The sequence below is a fragment of the Colossoma macropomum genome, unplaced genomic scaffold (genome assembly GCF_904425465.1).
Source record: "Colossoma macropomum unplaced genomic scaffold, Colossoma_macropomum, whole genome shotgun sequence".
NCBI lineage: Eukaryota > Metazoa > Chordata > Actinopteri > Characiformes > Serrasalmidae > Colossoma > Colossoma macropomum.
This window is the reverse complement of record NW_023494794.1, coordinates 5,323,103-5,342,016: the sequence shown is the minus strand read 5'-3', so window position 1 is coordinate 5,342,016 and position 18,914 is coordinate 5,323,103. Positions and strand designations below refer to the sequence as shown.

The 18,914-nt window shown below is 36.9% G+C and overlaps 1 protein-coding gene across 5 annotated transcripts in view; it reads left to right on the top strand.

The window, feature by feature from the left end:
- The window catches only part of LOC118814370 (NACHT, LRR and PYD domains-containing protein 12-like), a 31,175-nt gene that overhangs the window by 6,152 nt on the left and 6,109 nt on the right, over nucleotides 1–18,914 (top strand). For 2 of the 5 annotated variants that reach the window (XM_036579949.1, XM_036579951.1), the window contains 8 exons: nucleotides 4,334–4,441; nucleotides 6,795–6,893; nucleotides 9,578–9,845; nucleotides 10,454–12,251; nucleotides 12,379–12,543; nucleotides 14,283–14,459; nucleotides 16,895–17,047; nucleotides 18,855–18,901. In XM_036579949.1, the coding sequence (XP_036435842.1) occupies nucleotides 9,587–9,845; nucleotides 10,454–12,251; nucleotides 12,379–12,543; nucleotides 14,283–14,459; nucleotides 16,895–17,047; nucleotides 18,855–18,901 (2,599 nt within the window). In that variant the 5' untranslated portion in view covers nucleotides 4,334–4,441; nucleotides 6,795–6,893; nucleotides 9,578–9,586. Of the gene's footprint in view, nucleotides 1–4,333; nucleotides 4,442–4,831; nucleotides 6,894–8,520; nucleotides 8,763–9,577; nucleotides 9,846–10,453; nucleotides 12,252–12,378; nucleotides 12,544–14,282; nucleotides 14,460–16,894; nucleotides 17,048–18,854; nucleotides 18,902–18,914 lie in introns of those variants that run through there. The other 3 variants (XM_036579952.1, XM_036579950.1, XM_036579948.1) reach the window with 3 other exon arrangements.

Sequence of the window (18,914 nt, the reverse complement as noted above, 5' to 3'; positions counted from 1 at the left end):
AACACAGTGCTGTCTCGCGGATCTCTTTTGAATGGTTTCACTCATATCTATCAATGCAAAACATGATCTCTATTGGTAAACAGGTCATCCAATACTCTGGTTATTCTGGGGGTGCCCCAGGGATCTGTCCTGGGTCCCCTTCTATTCATAATATATAATTTACCCCTGAATCAGATAATTTCTTAACATTGTGTAAATTTCCACTGTTATTCCAGTACATACAGATTCCTCTATGGTTTCATTAGATATGAAATATAAACATTGCCCTTAAAATCTTCGCTACTGGTAGTGATAGTGAATTATGATGTTGTGTTTGTGACATGTATTGCATAATTAAACTTAATGTATGGTGATAAGTTTTGTGAGAACCTTAGGGAAAAAAAACATTCACATATTTGAATGATTGACCAGGTCATACATTGAAGGCCTGAGGTCAGTAACATCTGTGGAAGGATAAAGAATGGACACATTGATGTATGATGTACAGGCTACATTCACATTACCAGGTTTCAGAGGTACAAATTTGATTTAGATAGTAGAAGACACTGATCTGATTTTTTCATTGCTGTGTGAATGCAAAAATCTGATTTTATTAAATTACAACATGCGTGGTCATAGATTGATATATAATTATAATGATGATGTTACACTATATGTCCAAGACTTTGTAGACACTTGCTCATCCAATGTTTCCTCTGAAATCAAGCATATTAATAGGTAGTTTGTCCTGTCTTTGCTGCAGTAACAGCTTCTAATCTTCTGAGAAAGCTTTATACTAGCTGGTGGAACATTGCTGTGAGGATTTGACTAAATGCAGCCACAAGTGCACTAGTGAGGTCAGGTAGTGATGAAGCATGGTAAGTTTGGCCACTCTAACTCATCCCAATGGTACAGGATGGAGCTCCATCACCCCAGGAAACCCAGTTCCACTGCTGAATAAATCATCATTTATAGCATACTTTCTTAATGGGAGGTGTCTGTCCCAAACCCCTAACTTTTCAATGTTGTTTTAAAAGAACCTTTTGATTTCTTATAAAGTGAAGGTAAAAGATTTAGGTATTAGTATTTTTTAGATTTTAGAGGAGGAAGTGAGGCTGCAACCCTCTCCCTTATGGCCACATGGTGAGCAGTTACATCCAATTGTTTTGAAGTAAATGTCCCAAAGCCTGAAAAATAAGTGTGTAACATTAAGAATGGTCATATTTTGTGCAAGTAAGTAAACTTTATTGTGTTTTAATAAATATTTCATGATTTCATTTGTGTCCAACTGTTCAAGGCTGTGTTTGCTAGTCATGTACTGGCCAGCGTTTTTGAGTTGTGCTCAAAATTAGGTAAAATTGACACAACCAAAACAGTCACTACTGAAGCATTTGGTAAAATTTCAGGAGTGTAACTAGTTTTTTGGTAGGGACAAAATGGAATGTTCAAGGATTATAGTCTAAAATCCAAGGTAGTAAAAGTCCAAATTGTGTTTTCATCTCTGACTATGAAACAATTCAGCAGAATGATCCATATAGTTAATAGTACTCAGTACACTCAAAAAGATATTTAAGCCCAAAAGTTAAAACTTACGTATTTTAATTACTCGTCAATTTTCCATTCAATTTAAATACATAAATCCAATGTAAAAATCCAATGTAAGAATTTATGTTTCTCCATCATGTTCAATAATCCTGAATGAGTTAAATAATGTTTAAATTAGAAGTACTTGTAGGATTTATGCAATTCTTTTACATAACATTTACGTATTTAGTTAATGATTTATGAGTTAATAGTACCTTCTGTGTTCAAAGCACAATTACTTAGACTGTGTAAATGTATTAAATGACAATACATGTTAAATTCACAAAGATTTATTGTAGTCCAAATTGTGTTAAACAGTATTTCCTGAGGAACATTACAGGACACGTGTAAACTTTAAAGTCTAACATGAAAGAAATAAACATAACTTATATATTTCAGCTGTGATCAAATTCCCTGGTTTAGAATTTCTATTCACTCACAACTCAACTACTAATTAAAGCAAATGTTTATGTGCACACACATTCCTATTGAGGTGCAACTCTCATGCTAACCATCATTCAAGTTAGCTAGCTAACACTATCAGTCACTTCATGCCATGCTAATGTGTCGAGGTCACCTACACTTAGAAAAACCATGAACTGTTGATTTGGATATTAATGGAATACATCTTTATATACTACGCTTTGCTTGTAAAAATAAAAAGAGCCATTTCATGTCCACCATGCCAGCTGAAGCAATTTCCTGGTTGATGATGCGTTTCCTGTTACTACTGCATATGCGCACTGCCTCCTAATAAGATTTAGTGGAAAAATCTAACAGGTCTTATACAATTCAATTAAATCAGTTTTGGATTTATCCAAATTGGGTTGCTTCTAATGAACATAAATAAGTAAGGTGTATTTCTATGTTTTTTAAATAAGTTTTATGTAAAATATTTGCTTAATGTTTATGATGGTCGTAAATCATTTTTTTGAGTGTAGTTACCTTGTTTTTAGCACATGCAATTGCTTTCTGCAGGACATGAAACCAATCCCACAAACAATCCCCAGGCTATATCTAATCTGGACATTAGATTAGCTAGTTCAGTGTTGTCTTCAGTAGTGTACATAGTGAGAAAGCAGTGTAGTTTGTTCTGCAAGCTGCATAAGCTTGTCTGATTCATGTTCCTCCCAATGACATGGAAACTTTTGACTCTAGGCTGCAGGAAAAAAGATGTTCTCTGGTTAGGACAGGACAGACATAATAGGGCAGGGGCTGTTATAGGCTGTTACCGAGACTCGTGGGCTGTTGGAGTGTCAGGAGAATGAGAAAACACTGCAATATGAGCAGTTAAATTTTAAGGTTACTAATCTGGTGAGGGACATATTCAGGTTTGTTTATTTTCAGCTTGCAGAACGTTGCTCTGAGGAGCTTTTCATTCAGGGGTGGGGTCGGGGGGGCAAAGTTGGGTGGGGTCCTTAATATTTCTCACTTTTTAAAATCAAAAATAAATAAATTAAAAAAAAGTTTCGTTTAGAGAAGCAGATGGACTGCAATCTGTAATTGTGCACCTATTTATCAGGCACACTTTTATTTTGTACTACTTTATCAGGTACATTGGTCCTATTGTAAGTTGGACAATGTAAATAGACAATGAGTTGTAAGATGGACAATGAGTGTAGATACAAAGGAGGTGTATTACACTCATTCAGCAAATAAGATGCTTAAACATGATTAGCTATTACTTTATGTCAATTGATGCTTCATTTTTCAAACAAAAATGACACTGATCAGAGTCTTGAATGGGGAAGCTGTGATGAGTTCTTTATCTGTTATAAATTATGTTGAGATGTACTTAGAAATGTTGCGTGCCTTTGTTTTATTACTATTGAATGATGTTTCTTAGGGAAAATGAACTGTATGAAGGGGTTTCACATTAATGAAAAGCCATTGCTTCCTTGTGTACTCTCCAGCATTTGTGAAGTTGGAGTGCCATGATTAATCACCACCACTAGGGGGATGTAGCACGCTGTGAGAAATTAGGAATCAATACTCAATCTCTGCTTTATTCTAAATCTTCTTGGTCAGTTATTGTCTAGACCTCCCATTCTTTAGAAGCCATGTATTTATCCTGAATTGGGAAGTGTCCAGTCATGCCAAGTCTAGACAAGACTTGATCAATTGTTCGACCCTCTGGTCACCATCCTGGTCCTGGAGATCTACCTTTCTGCAGTGTGTAGTTCCAACCACCATGTGTCACACCTGCTTTTTATGGCCATGTTCATAATGCCTTAGAAATGCATTATAACAGGATATGAATGTGTTTATAGATGCTTATTAACATGGTATTCAGAGAAAGTGTTACCAAAATTATATTTAGTTGTTGAAGTGCTTGTGTAATTTTCTGTCGAGTATTTGTCTGATTTCTGCTTTTCTCTGGCACTGAAAAACTGTAACATTTATTTACTTACTATGTAATGAATGGAAATTAAATAAAGAAAAGAGCAGTCTCTGACTTTTGCACAGTATTATAAATCAAATATACAATGGTTCCAAACCTCAATGACTATAGTTTCTCACAATTTCCTGGAAATAACATCTACCAAATGTGTCTTCACTGAATTTACTTGATTCAAATGTGAATGTCAGTTCCCCCTGATTAACAATATTACATAAGCATAGTTCTTGCCAAAATTAAGTAAACCGAAAGTCACAACACATAAATGGATTCATGTAATACGTTTTATCCATGTTGAACTGACGGCACACATTTGATTCAGGTAAATTTAATGTATCACTCTTTTCAGTATATTCCTTCTCTTCTCTTTAGTGTTGTGGCATCCTAACACAAAGCCGTATGGCCAACAGAGGGAGACTGTGCACCTTTCTCTTGTTGTGAACATGAAGAACTGGAGCTGTCTACTGTAGAAAATAAAAGGTAGGCTCTATAATGTCACTTATATAACAGTACAGTAAACACTTAAGAATTATGGTTCTTCAAGGGTTTTAGTAAAGAAAATAGTTCTGTATAGAACCATAAACACTCAAAGAACTCTTTGCATGATTAAAGGGTTCTTTGCCTCATGAAAGGGTTCTTCAGAAACCCTCCAGAGTTTTTCAACAAAAAGCATTCTTCCATTATTACAAGCTTGACATTGTAACAATAAAAGAACCCTTTTGGTGCCATGTAGAAGCCTTTTCAAAAAGGTTCTGTATAAAACCATCTACAGCACATTCTCTATCAATCTGAAGGCCACCTTCACAATGCAAATAGCCATTAATCATGTAAAGGTTTTTTTTAGTGTTCATGGTTCTATATAGAACCATTTTCTTTACAAAAAAACCCTTGAAGAACCATAATTTTAAGAGTGTAGTTTAGTAGTTGGTACTTACATGCATTTGTTCAGAGAATGTCCAGTGTGAATTTATTTTTGTCTTATGTTCAACACATTCTTTCTAGTCTTCTGGGGAAGTGTTGAAATAAGGATCCATTAATTTTTTAAAGGGCCAAAAGTATGTGGACACTATGTGCTTGATTTTATAAACCTGTTAGCTATGTGTATGGCTGAAACACCGGAACTCAATAATTAGAAGAGTATATGTCCACACACTTTTGGCCATATAGTGAATAAAAGAAATATTCTAAGCTTTCAAACAGTATACAAAAAAATCTGATAAATTTAAATTATAAGGTAACCAGCTGCATAATTTTACCTAGTTTAGTGAAAAGGTACCCCCCGTCCTGCACGTTTTAGTGTTTTCCCTTCTCCCAGCACACCTGATCCTACCAATCAGTTAATTAGCAAGCCATTTCGGAGCTGAAGTGGGTGATTTAAGGCTGGACAACACAAAAAAAAACTGTACTCCAGGACCAGGGCTGGGAACCTGTGACCTAGAGATCATGAGGTTAAATCCCAGTGATACCACATCCCTCTGTGGTTGGGAGTCTTAGAGGAGGAAACACTGAGTCATCTCTGGCACAAGGGGCACCATGTGATAGCAGGAGTTCTGGCCTATGGGAAAGAATTGCATATGACCAAATTGAGGGGAGGGAATGAAAATCTAACAAAGATTTTGACAATTTGTAAAGAGCAAACTACATTCATTGTGTATTTTCTGAGAAAAATCAACTTGAACTATAATTAAGAAATTGGAGCTTTTGAGCACAGTCTTTAAAAAAAGTACCACAAATGTTTCCTTGAGCATTTGCATTTCCAAGAACCACTTTTGGTTTCCTACAGAACCATTTCTGTAAATGAGAAGCGTGAGTGTAAGGAACCTTTTAAAGTTTTAAAGAACTTTTATATAATATAAATTATGTTTACCAATGTAAGGGTGCTTCCTAGAACCTTTACATTCTGTGGTGATTCTTTAAACTTTAAAAGGTTCTTCATACACAATTATTTACAAAGAATTGTTCTCTAGAGAACCATCCACTGAAAAAATCTTTAAGGGATCAAAAGTTGGCACCTTTATTTTTACGGTCTTCACACATATCTGGATATTTTTAAAAATATTTTTTTTCTCGGTTTTCAAAAAAAGCTTCAACCACACCAACAACATTTTAAAAAATCTCTCAGTCCAAACAATAAACCAAAAATGACTCGAAAGTGCTCACATTAGCATTTTAGCCCAGTGGATGTGATAACACCTCATAAAAGTTGATGCTGTACAGCGACCCTCCATTCTCAGTGGCTGAAAACATCGTTTTCATGTGGACAGGAGGCCAAAATGCAGAGAAAAAATTACCTGGATATGTGCACAGGACCTAAGAGTGAAATTATTGAGTCAAGTTGAGATTGCTTAACACTCTAATGTCTAATCCAAATAGCCTGTCTTATGTATGTAGAGTGCCATTTCAACTTTGGCCTTTAATGAAGATCTTAAAACTTGTGTTACAATGCTCGACAAGAATCAGATACCAGGGTCAAGACTATAAACATCATTTCAAAAAGTTTCAGTGTGTTTTGAAGTCCAGCAACAATGTCTATTCCTGTCTTCCCTCACTTCAGTGGCATTGTAACACATACCTCTTCACCATTAGGTGGAGACTGTGCACCTTTCTCAGTGTTGTCAACATGAAAAACAGTTACTGATACATCGCCAACAAACCCAATGAGAATTCCACAGCAATCATCTGGCCTCACTAGAGGTTAAATGGTCTTTAGTGAATGTGACTTTTGGTGAAATAGCCTGTAGTCTGTGTGCTTCAACAAATCTCAGACTAAGTTTCATGTTTTGTACATGGTATTGCTTAGATCTAGACTGACCTATTTCTTGACACTGTTTAGTGCACTCCGCCCACTGTAACCTGCACTCAGTAAGAGACACTACCACTCAAGATAGGGAAGGAATTGTTTATTTAATACTGCACACTATGAAGGTAAAAGGTAGGAAACAACATTGATTTCTAAATATATGATTGTGTTAAGGTTCACTATATTTGTGCTCAGTCATATAATTTTGTTAAAGTGTCTGTTTTGGTTTGCCACAGCTGAGATAGGTGAAACTGAAACAACATAGTCAGCTTTGTTAGGAAACCCTACCCATGTGAACAAGGAAGATTTGTTGGGTTTTTTACTGTGTTATAAAATGTCCCTGTCTCTCATTATGAGTTATTATGAGAACACTTTTATATGAATGATTTCTTTGAAAGCCAGTCGTCACTTTCATGATGCCATCGTTCGCTGGTTTTCTGTTTCTGGGCATGATAGAATTCAAATAGGGCAAATAGCAAATGCAGTGAAATACAACCAGTATTTTTCAGCATATGATTCAAACACAAGCTCTGAATAGACCTGTGGTGTTACTGGATACCACAACCTCTCCAAAAGCATTGAGGATCTTCTTAGAAAGTCTGAACAACAGCAATTTTGTGAACAATGTCCATGCTCCTTGACCATCAAAAACTTTAGGATTCTTCTTTCACTGCCTGCTGTTTACTTTGACTGCAGTTTTTTCAGTTCAGTAGGAAATATTCAGTGGGCTCAAAAAGAACTTTTGTGAAAAAATGGCATTTGTGCCATTCTTAAATTGTATTAAGAAAGAAAATGTCAAACCAAGTGGCATTTATTTTTAACAGACCATTCCAACATTGTAATTTTCCATAACTCCATTGTTTGTACACTTCTGAGTTCATGAGCTCATCAGTAAACACAAGCTCCCTACACCACTGTACACCATTTTATAAAGTAACCTGAAGAACTTTATTTCAAGTTGACACAGTGGTTAAATTGTTAATGTGTCCAAATACCTTCTGGGGCCAGTGTAGCTAGTAATGGGGAACATAAAGCAGAATTAACTTGTGATCTTTTGAATTTTTAGTATTTATTAGGTAATTCTGATTGGGAGCTAATGTAGTTCTAAATATAAGCATTAACTCAGATTGATAGCTGGTATATCTAATGTTAGGCACTTTTCTAGCAAATCTGCTTGTCAAAATTGCTTTCCACTAACAGGGATTGTCTATGGTTTGTTAGTACCAATCTAACAGTGGGATTCATTCACTTTCCAAATATTGTTTGACCCCCTAAAATCTCAGGCTTATTACGTCTTACATCTTGAAATTTAGTAACTATATGGAAATCAATCCAAACTGGCTGAGTTATTCTTAAATTATAGAAATATATAGTAGAAATGTAGTTGGAATTGTGGACCTGCTGCTGGGTACTGGCCATTTAAGGGGTTCATGCTACTTATAGCTTGAAAGCCGATATTTAAAGCTTGTAAGGCTTGCAGCCTGTTTTTTGCTTTGTATGTTTGTAAAACTACTTAACTTAAATCCTTAAATTACTATAGCAGTATGTTGATTGGCTAATTTGACCCAAAATCCACTCTCTTTAGTTGCATTCCCTCATTTCAGTGGCATCCTAACACATACGTCTTCACCATTAGGTGGAGACTGTGCACCTTTCTCTGTCTTGTCAACATGAAAAACAGGTACACCTCCAACAAACCCGTTGAGGATTCCACAGCAATCACCTGGCCTCACTAGAGGTTAAATGGTCTTTAGCGAATGTGATTGTTGGTGAAATAGCCTGTAGTCTCTGTCCTTTAACGAATCTGTGACTCCATTTCATGTTTTGTACACAGTATTGCTTAGATCTAGACTGACCTGTTTTATTGACACTGTTTAGTGCACTCCACCCACTGTAATCTGATTGTGCACTCAGTATTGCTCTTGGTCACTGAAAAGACGCTACCACTCAAGATAGGGAAGGAATTGTTTATTTAATACTGCCCACTATGAAGATATAAAGGTAGGAAACATCCATTTCTAAATATATGATTGTGTTAAGGTTCACTATATTTGTGCTCAGTCATATAATTTTGTTAAAGTGTCTGTTTTGGTTTGCCACAGCTGAGATAGGTGAAGCTGAAAACAGCATAGTCAGCTTTGTTAGGAAGCCCTACCCATGTGAACAAGGAAGATTTGTGTGTTTTTTGCAGTTGGGCTAGAAATGTAGTTGGGATTTTGGACCTTCTGCTGGGTACTGGCCATTTAAGGGGTTCATGCTATTTATAAATTGAAAACTGACATTTGAAGCTTGTAAGGTGAGCATGCCTGTAAAACTATGTATCTTAAAGCTTTATATTATTAGAGATGTATCTTGATTGGCTAGTCTGACCCAAAATCCACTCAGTGTTCAAATTGCTGTTTTTAGGCTTCACTACTCAAGAACCGTTTATCATACAGAGAGAGTCTGCACATACAAAAATGACAAAAAATAATAATAATAATTAAATTTTTTTTTAAAGTGTCAAGTTGAGATAGCTTTACGCTCATGTTAATGTTAATGTGTGTGTGTGTGTGTGTGTGTGTATTTTTTCGTATTATTTCTGTTGTGTGATAAATTGTGTGTGTCGTATAACAAATATTGTGTACTCTCAACCATCAATCATTATCAAACGTCTGTTCACATTTTTAGCTGTGTTGGTCATCCTGGACCACAAGATGGACCTGGCTGAGCATGCACTCTTATCACCTATAAAGAAAACTCCTTATCTTTATATCTTTTCTATATACTTTCCAAAACCCTGTATTAAGCCATTTGTCATTTTTCTTCAATTTCAGTAACACAATATGGGAAACATAAAAGATGAGTTGCAGAACACTCTTGAAAACTTGGAGCTCAAACGGTTCCAGTGGTATCTAATCAATGGTGTAGAAGGTTTCCCTCAGATTCCAAAGGCTCACCTCCAGAATGCAGATGTACTCGAGACCGTGGATAGGATAGTGGGGACGTTTTGTGACAGTGGAGCTATGGAGGTCACACTAGCTGTCCTGAAGAAGATGAACGAGAACCAACTGGCTGAGGAACTCAGGACCAAATACAGAGGGGGTAATGCTGCTGATGTCATAGTCATTGTTAAAACTCATAACTAGTAAGAAGTATATATATATATATACACATACATATACATATATACACACACACACACACACATATATATATATATATATATATATATATATATATTATATATTTATATATATATATATATATATATATATAGACACACATCATTCTCTTACATCAGTGACACTGATGTAATATATCTGAATATTTTTGGTTGGTGGACTATTCTCAGTCCAGCAGTGTCACTGCAGTGCTGAGAATGATCCACCAAAAAGACAATGAGTGAAGAAAGAAGTCAGTGGTTTTAATGTTTTTGCTTTTTAGTGTATGTACACACAGCTCAACAGCTCTCCTTACTGTAATCTTTAAACATTGTGTCTCACAAGTACAATGCAATTAGTAGGCAATCATAAGGTGGATTAGCTGTAGGTACATTTGCTACAACTGCCTCAAGGCATTGTGCCTCCTTGAACAACTGGCCCTGATTTTGATCTCTTTTGTTCTTTACAGATAATGTAAGTCATGCTAGTCAAAAGAATTCTGCATCATGTGATTTATTTATTTTTTTGTCTTGTTTTTTTTTCTAACAGCTAATATCAAAAGGGATAAACTAAAGGAAAGGGAAAACGTGAGAAGATATTTTCTGGAAAAATTTGGAAGACTATATGACAGGATTTCACTAGAAGATGACAATTTGCTCTTGAAAAACATCTATACTGAACTTCATGTGACTGAAGGCTGCACAGGAGGAGTCAAGAGTGAGCACGAACTAGGACAAATAGAGGCCTTTTATCCTAAATCAAAAGAAACACCAGTCAAATTCAGTGACCTTTTCAAAGTACAGTCTAATGTTCATGGTATTAAAGTACTTACATTGGGAATAGCTGGAGTTGGAAAAACAGCCGCTATACAGAAGTTTATTCTTGACTGGGCTGAGAACAAATCCAACCAGGATTTAGATTTCATTCTGTTTCTTCCCTTTCGAGAGCTCAATGTGATCAAAAATGAAGAGCACAGCCTTTTGGATCTTCTGCATTACTTCCATCATGAAATCTGTGGTGAAAACAGTGAGGAGATGTTTAAAGATAATGGTAATATGATAATTATATTGGATGGATTGGATGAAAGTAAAATTCAACTAGATTTTAATCAGAAGAAAGTATCTAGTGTAACAGAAAAGACCACTCTTGATAAACTAATAACAAACCTCATCAAAGGAGAGCTGCTTCCCTCTGCTCTTATCTGGATAACCTCTCGACCAGCAGCAGCCAGTCAGTACATCGATCATTTTTGCAAGTACTTTGACCATGTTACTGAAATATGTGGATTCAATGACTCGCAGAAGGAGGAGTACTTCATAAAGAGAATCGGAGATTCAGATCAAGCCAACAGAATCATTTCATACATTAAGTCAGTAAGAAGTCTTCACATCTTGTGTCACATACCCGTCTTCTGTAAAATCGCAGCCACTGTGCTTTGGGAAAACAACAAAGCCATGGTCAGTGCTCCTACAACTCTGACAGAAATGTACATTCATTTTCTCCTGTTTCAGATGAAGGAAAATAGTGAGAAATACAACACAAAAGAAAACAAGGAGAGTACAGCTCCAGCAGTTGAGTGTAAGAGCGGAAGAGTGCTGAATATACTGAAGCTTGGAGAGTTAGCCTTTCTGCAGCTACAAAAGGGACAACTCTTATTTGATGAGAACGACCTGAAAGAATGTGGCATTGATGTCAATGAAGCTACAGTGTACTCTGGAGTTTGTACAGAAATCTTCAAAAGGCTTAAACATGAGAGGTTCTTCAGCTTTGTGCATTTGAGTTTTCAGGAGTTTCTTGCAGCCGTATATGTATTCCTCATGTTCAGTGATGGACGCAACCCATTACTTCAAACCCAGGCAGAGAAAATAACTTGGAAGCTTAAACATACACTGAATGATGCCCTCAAGATAGCAGTAGAAAGAGCCATAGAGAGTAAAAATGGGCACCTGGACCTTTTTATTCGCTTTCTTCTTGGCCTCTCACTGCAGTCAAATAAGAGGCTCCTCAAGGCTTTACAGCCAAAACTGGAAATCAAAGAAGAGAATCTGAAGGACACCATAGATTACATTAAGAGAAAGATCAAGATAACAGCATCTGAAAAGAGCATCAATCTGTTCCACTGCCTCAGTGAACTGAAAGACAGCTCCCTGACAAGTGAAATCCAGAATTGCCTGAATTCTGGAGAGATCACAGCACAGAAACTCTCACCTACAGAGTGGTCAGCTCTAGTGTTTGAGTTGCTGATGTCAGAGGACACTCGAGAGACATTTGAATTGAGGAAATACAGACCATCAGATGAAGGACTGAGGAGACTACTGCCAGTGGTGAAAAACACGAGACAAGCGCTGCAAGTATCATTTTCATTAATATTTTAACTTTTTGTAAAAAGAGGTTGGTATGTTGTAAGTTTAGAGACAAATTCCTTTTGAACTTTTGAAAGAAGACTTACAAAAGTTTTAATATTTATTGTCAAGGTTGGATCATTGTAACCTCAATGAGGACAGCTGTAAAGCTCTGGCATCAGTTTTCAGTTCAACACTGAAAGAGTTGGACCTGAGTAACAACAGCCTGCAGGATTCAGGAGTGAAAGAGCTCTGCGATGGACTGAAGGGATCAGACTGTAAACTGCAGAAGCTCAGGTCAGTATGTGTGATTGACCACAATGTTTCTAAATGGAACACTGATACAAGTAGTTGGTGCTACTAGCAGTTATGCCCCCCAAAACATGGTTTTGCTTGCAGTTTTATGTTGTGGTTTGAGTTTTGAGTTGTTGTACTTTTGCATATATTCTAATAAATATGAGTCTTGCTTCTGATCTACTTTCCTAGTTTTCCCTATTTTCCCTTGTTGTTGTTTTTGATGATTTTGCCTTGTATCGGATTAGCCTGACTAACTGTTTAATCCATTATTATATTAATTATCATAGTATAACTCTTTAGTAAATGAAAAGTTGCACACATATAGCCTGTGTACTTCTTGTTGTTCTCCCTGTTTTGCTTTTCAAATGATCTAGATGATTGTTATATATGTTTAGGGCCAAACAGATATGATTTTAAGGGCTTAAAATTTCCAATAACCCATAATATTGGTTAATATTCTTTTATAATTGCAATTTAGATTTTAATTTTATACTCCAAAAGTTTTAGTTGATCAGTGCTTTACTGACATATGATCATATGATGTCAATCATCTATTTTATACATCTCAAAAAACAATAGAAGAAGCTGACATAAGTAACATAAATATTGTAGCACTGTGGAGTGAAGGTACCCATAACTTTTTGGGGAAGTCATTAAACTCATTAACTCACTAACTCAGCTTTGGGCCTTCCACTGTCCGCTTTGGCCACAGTTAAATGTATCAAGGTGTGGAAGTGGAGATTTCTATGTATTAGCATGTTTTCTGTTATTGTATGAAAGAAGCATAATGCTGCCTTTATTGTCTGATGCACTGTGATAGATTCTTAGTAAGCATGCATACACATTCAGAACAGAGTTAAGATATGGGTATATTATTGATTTGTTTCAAATCATGTCCTTTACATTTTAAAACATATGAAAAAATAGCATTGAAAAGTCACATTATTAAAGGAGAAGCATAGATTAAGATGTAGAAATAGCCTCTCTTAATGGTTGTCGCTACAGGATTAATGTCAATAATAGCTCCCTTGCTTCCAGAAATGGCAAATGGTGGTAAATATAAAATTGGATCAAAGCTCATGACAAATAAATCCATTCTACAGTTCTTAGACAGGCCATGTGAGCAGGCACATGATTCATTAAGCCTATTTCATTCTATATAGAAATAGAGTAGACCAGCATAGATGATAAAGATGTGCATTGTTGTGTAAATCTCTGTATTCCAATGTGAGCATTTCCATTTACCCAGTGGAAGATGATGGAAGATGATCTACAGAGAGAACCAAAGTAAACTACTTACTTGCATACTCACTGACTTCTAATCTGGACCCTCTTTACTAGCCTACATTTTGCCTTTAGCAAAAGGCCTACAGCCTCCAGAATAAAGCAGACACTAATCAGATGCCTTCTGTGATTTGGGTTTGATAACTTTGAAAACTTGCTGCAGACCAGGAATAAATCTGGATTACTACATATATGTAAGGAGTTTTGATTAAGGCCAACTAGTAATAGCAATGGCAATACATTATGGTGGGGACAGATGAAAGGGATAAATAGTACCTATGTATTTTAGTATGCAACTCAAGATTGCTTTGTGGAGTGCTTATGTCTGAGTGCTTTCTATTAAGGAAAAACTTGTAATGGATTATCATGCATTATGTGAGTTCCAGGCCATAAATACAATCACTTTTTCCTTCACTCACTCTTTTCAGCTCTCCTTTTTTGCTCCCTCTGTGCAGATTGTCTGGCTGTTTGATAAAAGAAAAAGGCTGTTGTTTCCTTGCTTCAGTAATGGCATCAGTTTTCAGTTCAACACTGAAAGAGTTGGACCTCAGTAACAATGACCTGAAAGATTCAGGAGTGCAAGAGCTCTGTGCTGGATTGGATAATTCCAACTGTAAACTGGAGATACTCAGGTCAGTATTTCTTTGTGACTCAATATGTCCACAGTTTTGACACAGTGCTACTAGTCTTTACTTGTTATAGTGTTTAAGTCTTTCTTATCTGGGTGTGTTACCCTAGAGTAGTTCTAATAAATCTAATATTCTAATAATAAGTCTAGATCTCTCCTAGGTTTCCCTGTTTTGCTTTTCACATGTTTCTTTTGTTTTGCGTTTAGCTAGAGTACCTATGTGTTTGACCCCTGCCTGTCCTAATGTTAATGACTCTAGTAAGAGTCCTATTAATACAGGTGTGCATGTGCAGGAGTGAAATGGTGGAAAAGGCCAGGTTTTATTGGGGGAATGCTGCTCTTTTGATCATAAAATAATATTTCTTATGATGGCTAGGTGAAAATACAAAGGAAACCTTTGCTCAAGTCTCCTGCTGTTCAGATATTTCTCCTGAGAAAAAAGCCTAGTAATCTCACATCCCCTCTTGCTCAAATATGCCAAGGTATAAACACTCATCTCTCAGCTCTGTCATGTCTCTTTTTGTCTAATGACATTTCTCCTAAGAAATGTATGAGAATCACCATTATTTCTTCTGAGCCATCAAATAACAATACCTCAGCAATACAGTTTTCCTCTGGGACATCACATAAGATGGCTACAGTTATGTTGAAATTGTGTGAAATTATGTGTGATTATGTTAGCTGATGCCTGAGACATTTTTAAAATACATTCATGCTGGAAATGTACACTATGTGGACAAAAGTATTGGGACATCTACACATTACACTCACAGGAGTTTTCATGACATCCCATTCTAAATCCATAAATATTAATATGGAGTTGGTTCCCCCTTTGCTGTTATAACAGCTTTCACTCTTCTGGGGAGGCTTTCTACGAGAATTTGGAGTGTGTCTGTGGGAATTTTTGCCCATTTATCCATAAGAGTATTTGTGAGGTCAGACACTGATGTTGGACGAGAGGGCCTGGCTTGTGATCTCTGTTCTAGCTCATCCCAAAGGTATCAGTGAGGTGGAGGTCAGGGCTCTGTGTGGGCCAGTCAAGTTCTTCCACACCAAACTCACCCAGCCATGTCTTTATGGACCTTGCTTTGTGCACTTGGGCACAGTCATGCTGGAACAGAAAAGGGCCTTCCCCAAATTGTTCCCACAAAGTTGAAAGCATTCAATTGTCCAAAATGTCTTAGTATGCTGAAGCATTTTTTCCTTTGACTAACTTTTGGCACAATGCAGTCAGGCAGGTAACATTCTCCTGGCATTCACCAAACCCAGACTCATCCATCAGACTGCCAGGTAGAGAAGCGTGATTTGTAACTGCCCAGAATGTGTTTCCACTGCTCCAGAGTCCAGATTCGGGGTGCTTTACACCACTTCTCCCCCCATTTGGCATTGTGCATTTTGATCTTAGGCTTGTGTGTAGCTGCACAGCCATGGAAACCCGTTTCATGAAGCTCCTGATGCACAGTTCTTTTGCTGATGTTGCTTCCAGAGGCAATTTGGAACTCTTCAGTGAATGATCAACAGAGGATAGGCACTGTGCACTTCAGAAATCGCCAGCCCTACCCAGTGAGTTTGCATGGTCTCAAGATACTTCTAGGTGCTCTTATTTCATAACAATAGCATTTACAGTTGACAGGGGCAGATCTAGCAAGATATACATTTCAGAAACTGACTTGTGGCAGAGCTGGTATCCTATGATAATGCCATGTTTAAAGTCACTGAGCTCATCAGTACGACACATTCTACTGCCAGTGTTTGTCTATCAAGACTGCAAGGCTATGTGCCTAATTTTATCCACTGTTAGCAATGGGTGTGGCTGAAACACCTGAACTCAATAATTAGGAGGTGTGTCCCAATACTTTTGTCCATATAGTGTATGTGTCAAGCCTGTTTGATACATGGTGAGAGCAGCACATAACATGCTGCTTATCATTTTGCTATTTAGATTAAATCATTTGGGCAGCCTGTGTTAAATTTGTGCCTGCTTAAATTTATTCAGTTAATCATTTAACTATCATTTACATGATTATTTTCAGCTAAAAATACATGTTGAACCCTATACTAAATCAGGTGATTGTTTCATATCTATTTGTTTTAATTTACACCTCTCTCCCTCTGATTACTGAAAAAGAGACAGATGTTATAAAAGTCTGTCTCAAATCCCATCTAGGGGAGGGACTCATACAGTTAATGAGATATAATGCAGCCTTATTGATATCTTGATTATATTACATAACACTTTGCCATCAGTATGACAGTTAGCAGTGAACTTTCTCATGCTTGTTGTAGTATGAGTAGGTAACAATACACTTTTCATAACTTAGCTAATTTTTGCTAACTACTAACTAAGGAGCTTGCAGCCAAAATTGAGCAGCTATGGAAACTAGACTAAAGCTGATCTAAACAACATCTCAGCTCTCCTTTTGTTCTCCCTCTCTGCAGATTGTCTGGCTGTATGATCACAGAAAAAGGCTGTACTTATTTGGCTTCAGCTCTGAGTTCAAACCCCTCACACCTGAAAGTACTAGATCTGACCTACAATCACCCAGGAGACTCAGGAATTGAGCTGCTCTCTGCAACAGTGCAGGATCCATTGTGAGTATAAGTCTGTCTGTATGAATTTGTGTCACTGAACTTCTTTAGTGTTATGGTAGAGCTCCATCTGTACTTCAGACAAGGCTCTCAGGCCAACTTACTTTATTTAGGACTTTATTTGTGCTTAAAATCATTTTAAAAGAATAAAGACTGTTTTTTGCAATTTACTATGGTCATTATGTCAGTGTTGCGGTTGTTACTCAAAAGCCAGCATAAATATGTACTAACTGGAAAGCACACATCAAAAGCCACTTTTCAGTTCTTGATTTAGAAGAAAATAGCCAATCACTAAACATTTAGGTATGTCAGTGTCCCTGCTTTAGAACAAGACACAGTCAGTTATGCCCGATTAAAATCATGACTGCCAAATGCCATTTGAAAACTTAGTAACTAGCCAGTAGAAACAGCGGCATCCAAATAAAATCCTTGTGAAGCTTATAGCTTATAGAGCTGTTTCTGAAACTCTAATCTGGCCCTTTTAGGTGAGGTTGACACTCTCTCTTTCTCTGCACAAGGGTCTTCCCTCCTGCGTTCTTGCCTTGTTTGTCATATTCACAAAGTCTTGCAGCTTAAATGCTTATGGAGGAAGTAAAGGGTGTGCATTTTATTTTTCATCTTTATGTTGAGTCTTTCTTCATCTTAATGTTATAAACATACAATGCAATAAGCAACCAGTAGGATTTCAGAAGTTGGACTGCATGTTTTGGGATCAAAAATGGGTTGTGCCAACACAAGCTTAAAAACATTTTTTACAAAATGATGACAATTTCTCCGAAAAGCATCCTGGATGGTTACAGTCACTCATCTAATTATAGGAATCAGGAACTGTTTCTAGGGTTGCAGAAACAGAGCTGGCTTTTTTTTCTCTCTTGGTCTCTATCTCTTCCCTCTCTGCTCCTTTTAAAGATGCCTGTGCTGCTGACTCTAAGCTAGCTAGTGACAGAACAAGCACACGAGAGGAGAGGGGAGTTGTTGCTCCTTATCACCAGTATGTGGTGCTTTTGGGTGCGGCCACACGCCGCCTCTTGCGGCTCTCTTCAGCGCTCTTGTTTCTGGCACTGGCCTCACGCCGCCTCTCTTGGTTCTCAGCAGTGCTTGGGGCTCAGGCACCTGGCACAAATACACCAAAACATAAAGTATCACCAGATTTATAGTAAAAGTAGGCAACAAAAGTACTTTTCTTATGCAGGAAAGGGACCATTTTCTTCACTGCATTTTATTTTTCAGTTTTCGTTATTTAAAAGAGCTAGCCAAGCTACTTTATTATCTGTGAACCAGTGTAAACACAACATGTTCATACTTAACTAGTTATTATTAGCAACCTAGTTAGCTAACAGTGGCGAATTGTCTAAAAGCATGCTAGATTACCTAACACAACCTGTACCAACATAAAGTAATGGGACATTCAAGTGAGTTGATGCACCGAAGCTAATGGTAGTGTACATTAATTTTCCCACATTGCGTTTAACACTATGCCGCTCTAACTTAAACACCGATTTTTGGAGCTTGTAAGACATGCATGTAACATTTTTACTTTGTATATTGCAGTTTTTCAGTGAATTGTTCAGCAAATACTTCAGCTTAAAGCCTAACTGAATATTATTAGATGAGACTGTTAGTCTTTTAGCTTTTGAAAGAGTGTTTAAAATCAAACAATTGATTTTTTTCTTAGGACTGTTGACTCTTTAATAAAAAGTATTTAAGATGAAGTTTAATGGCAATTTAAAAACACTGTTGTACAGTGTGCACTAATTTTCATTTCAATTAATTATTATTGCATGTGTGTGTTTGTGTCTATTTTGTTTAGGGTGGAACATGCTGGGGAGAACAGAATTAAACCAGGCCTAAGAAAGTGTAAGTTCACTGG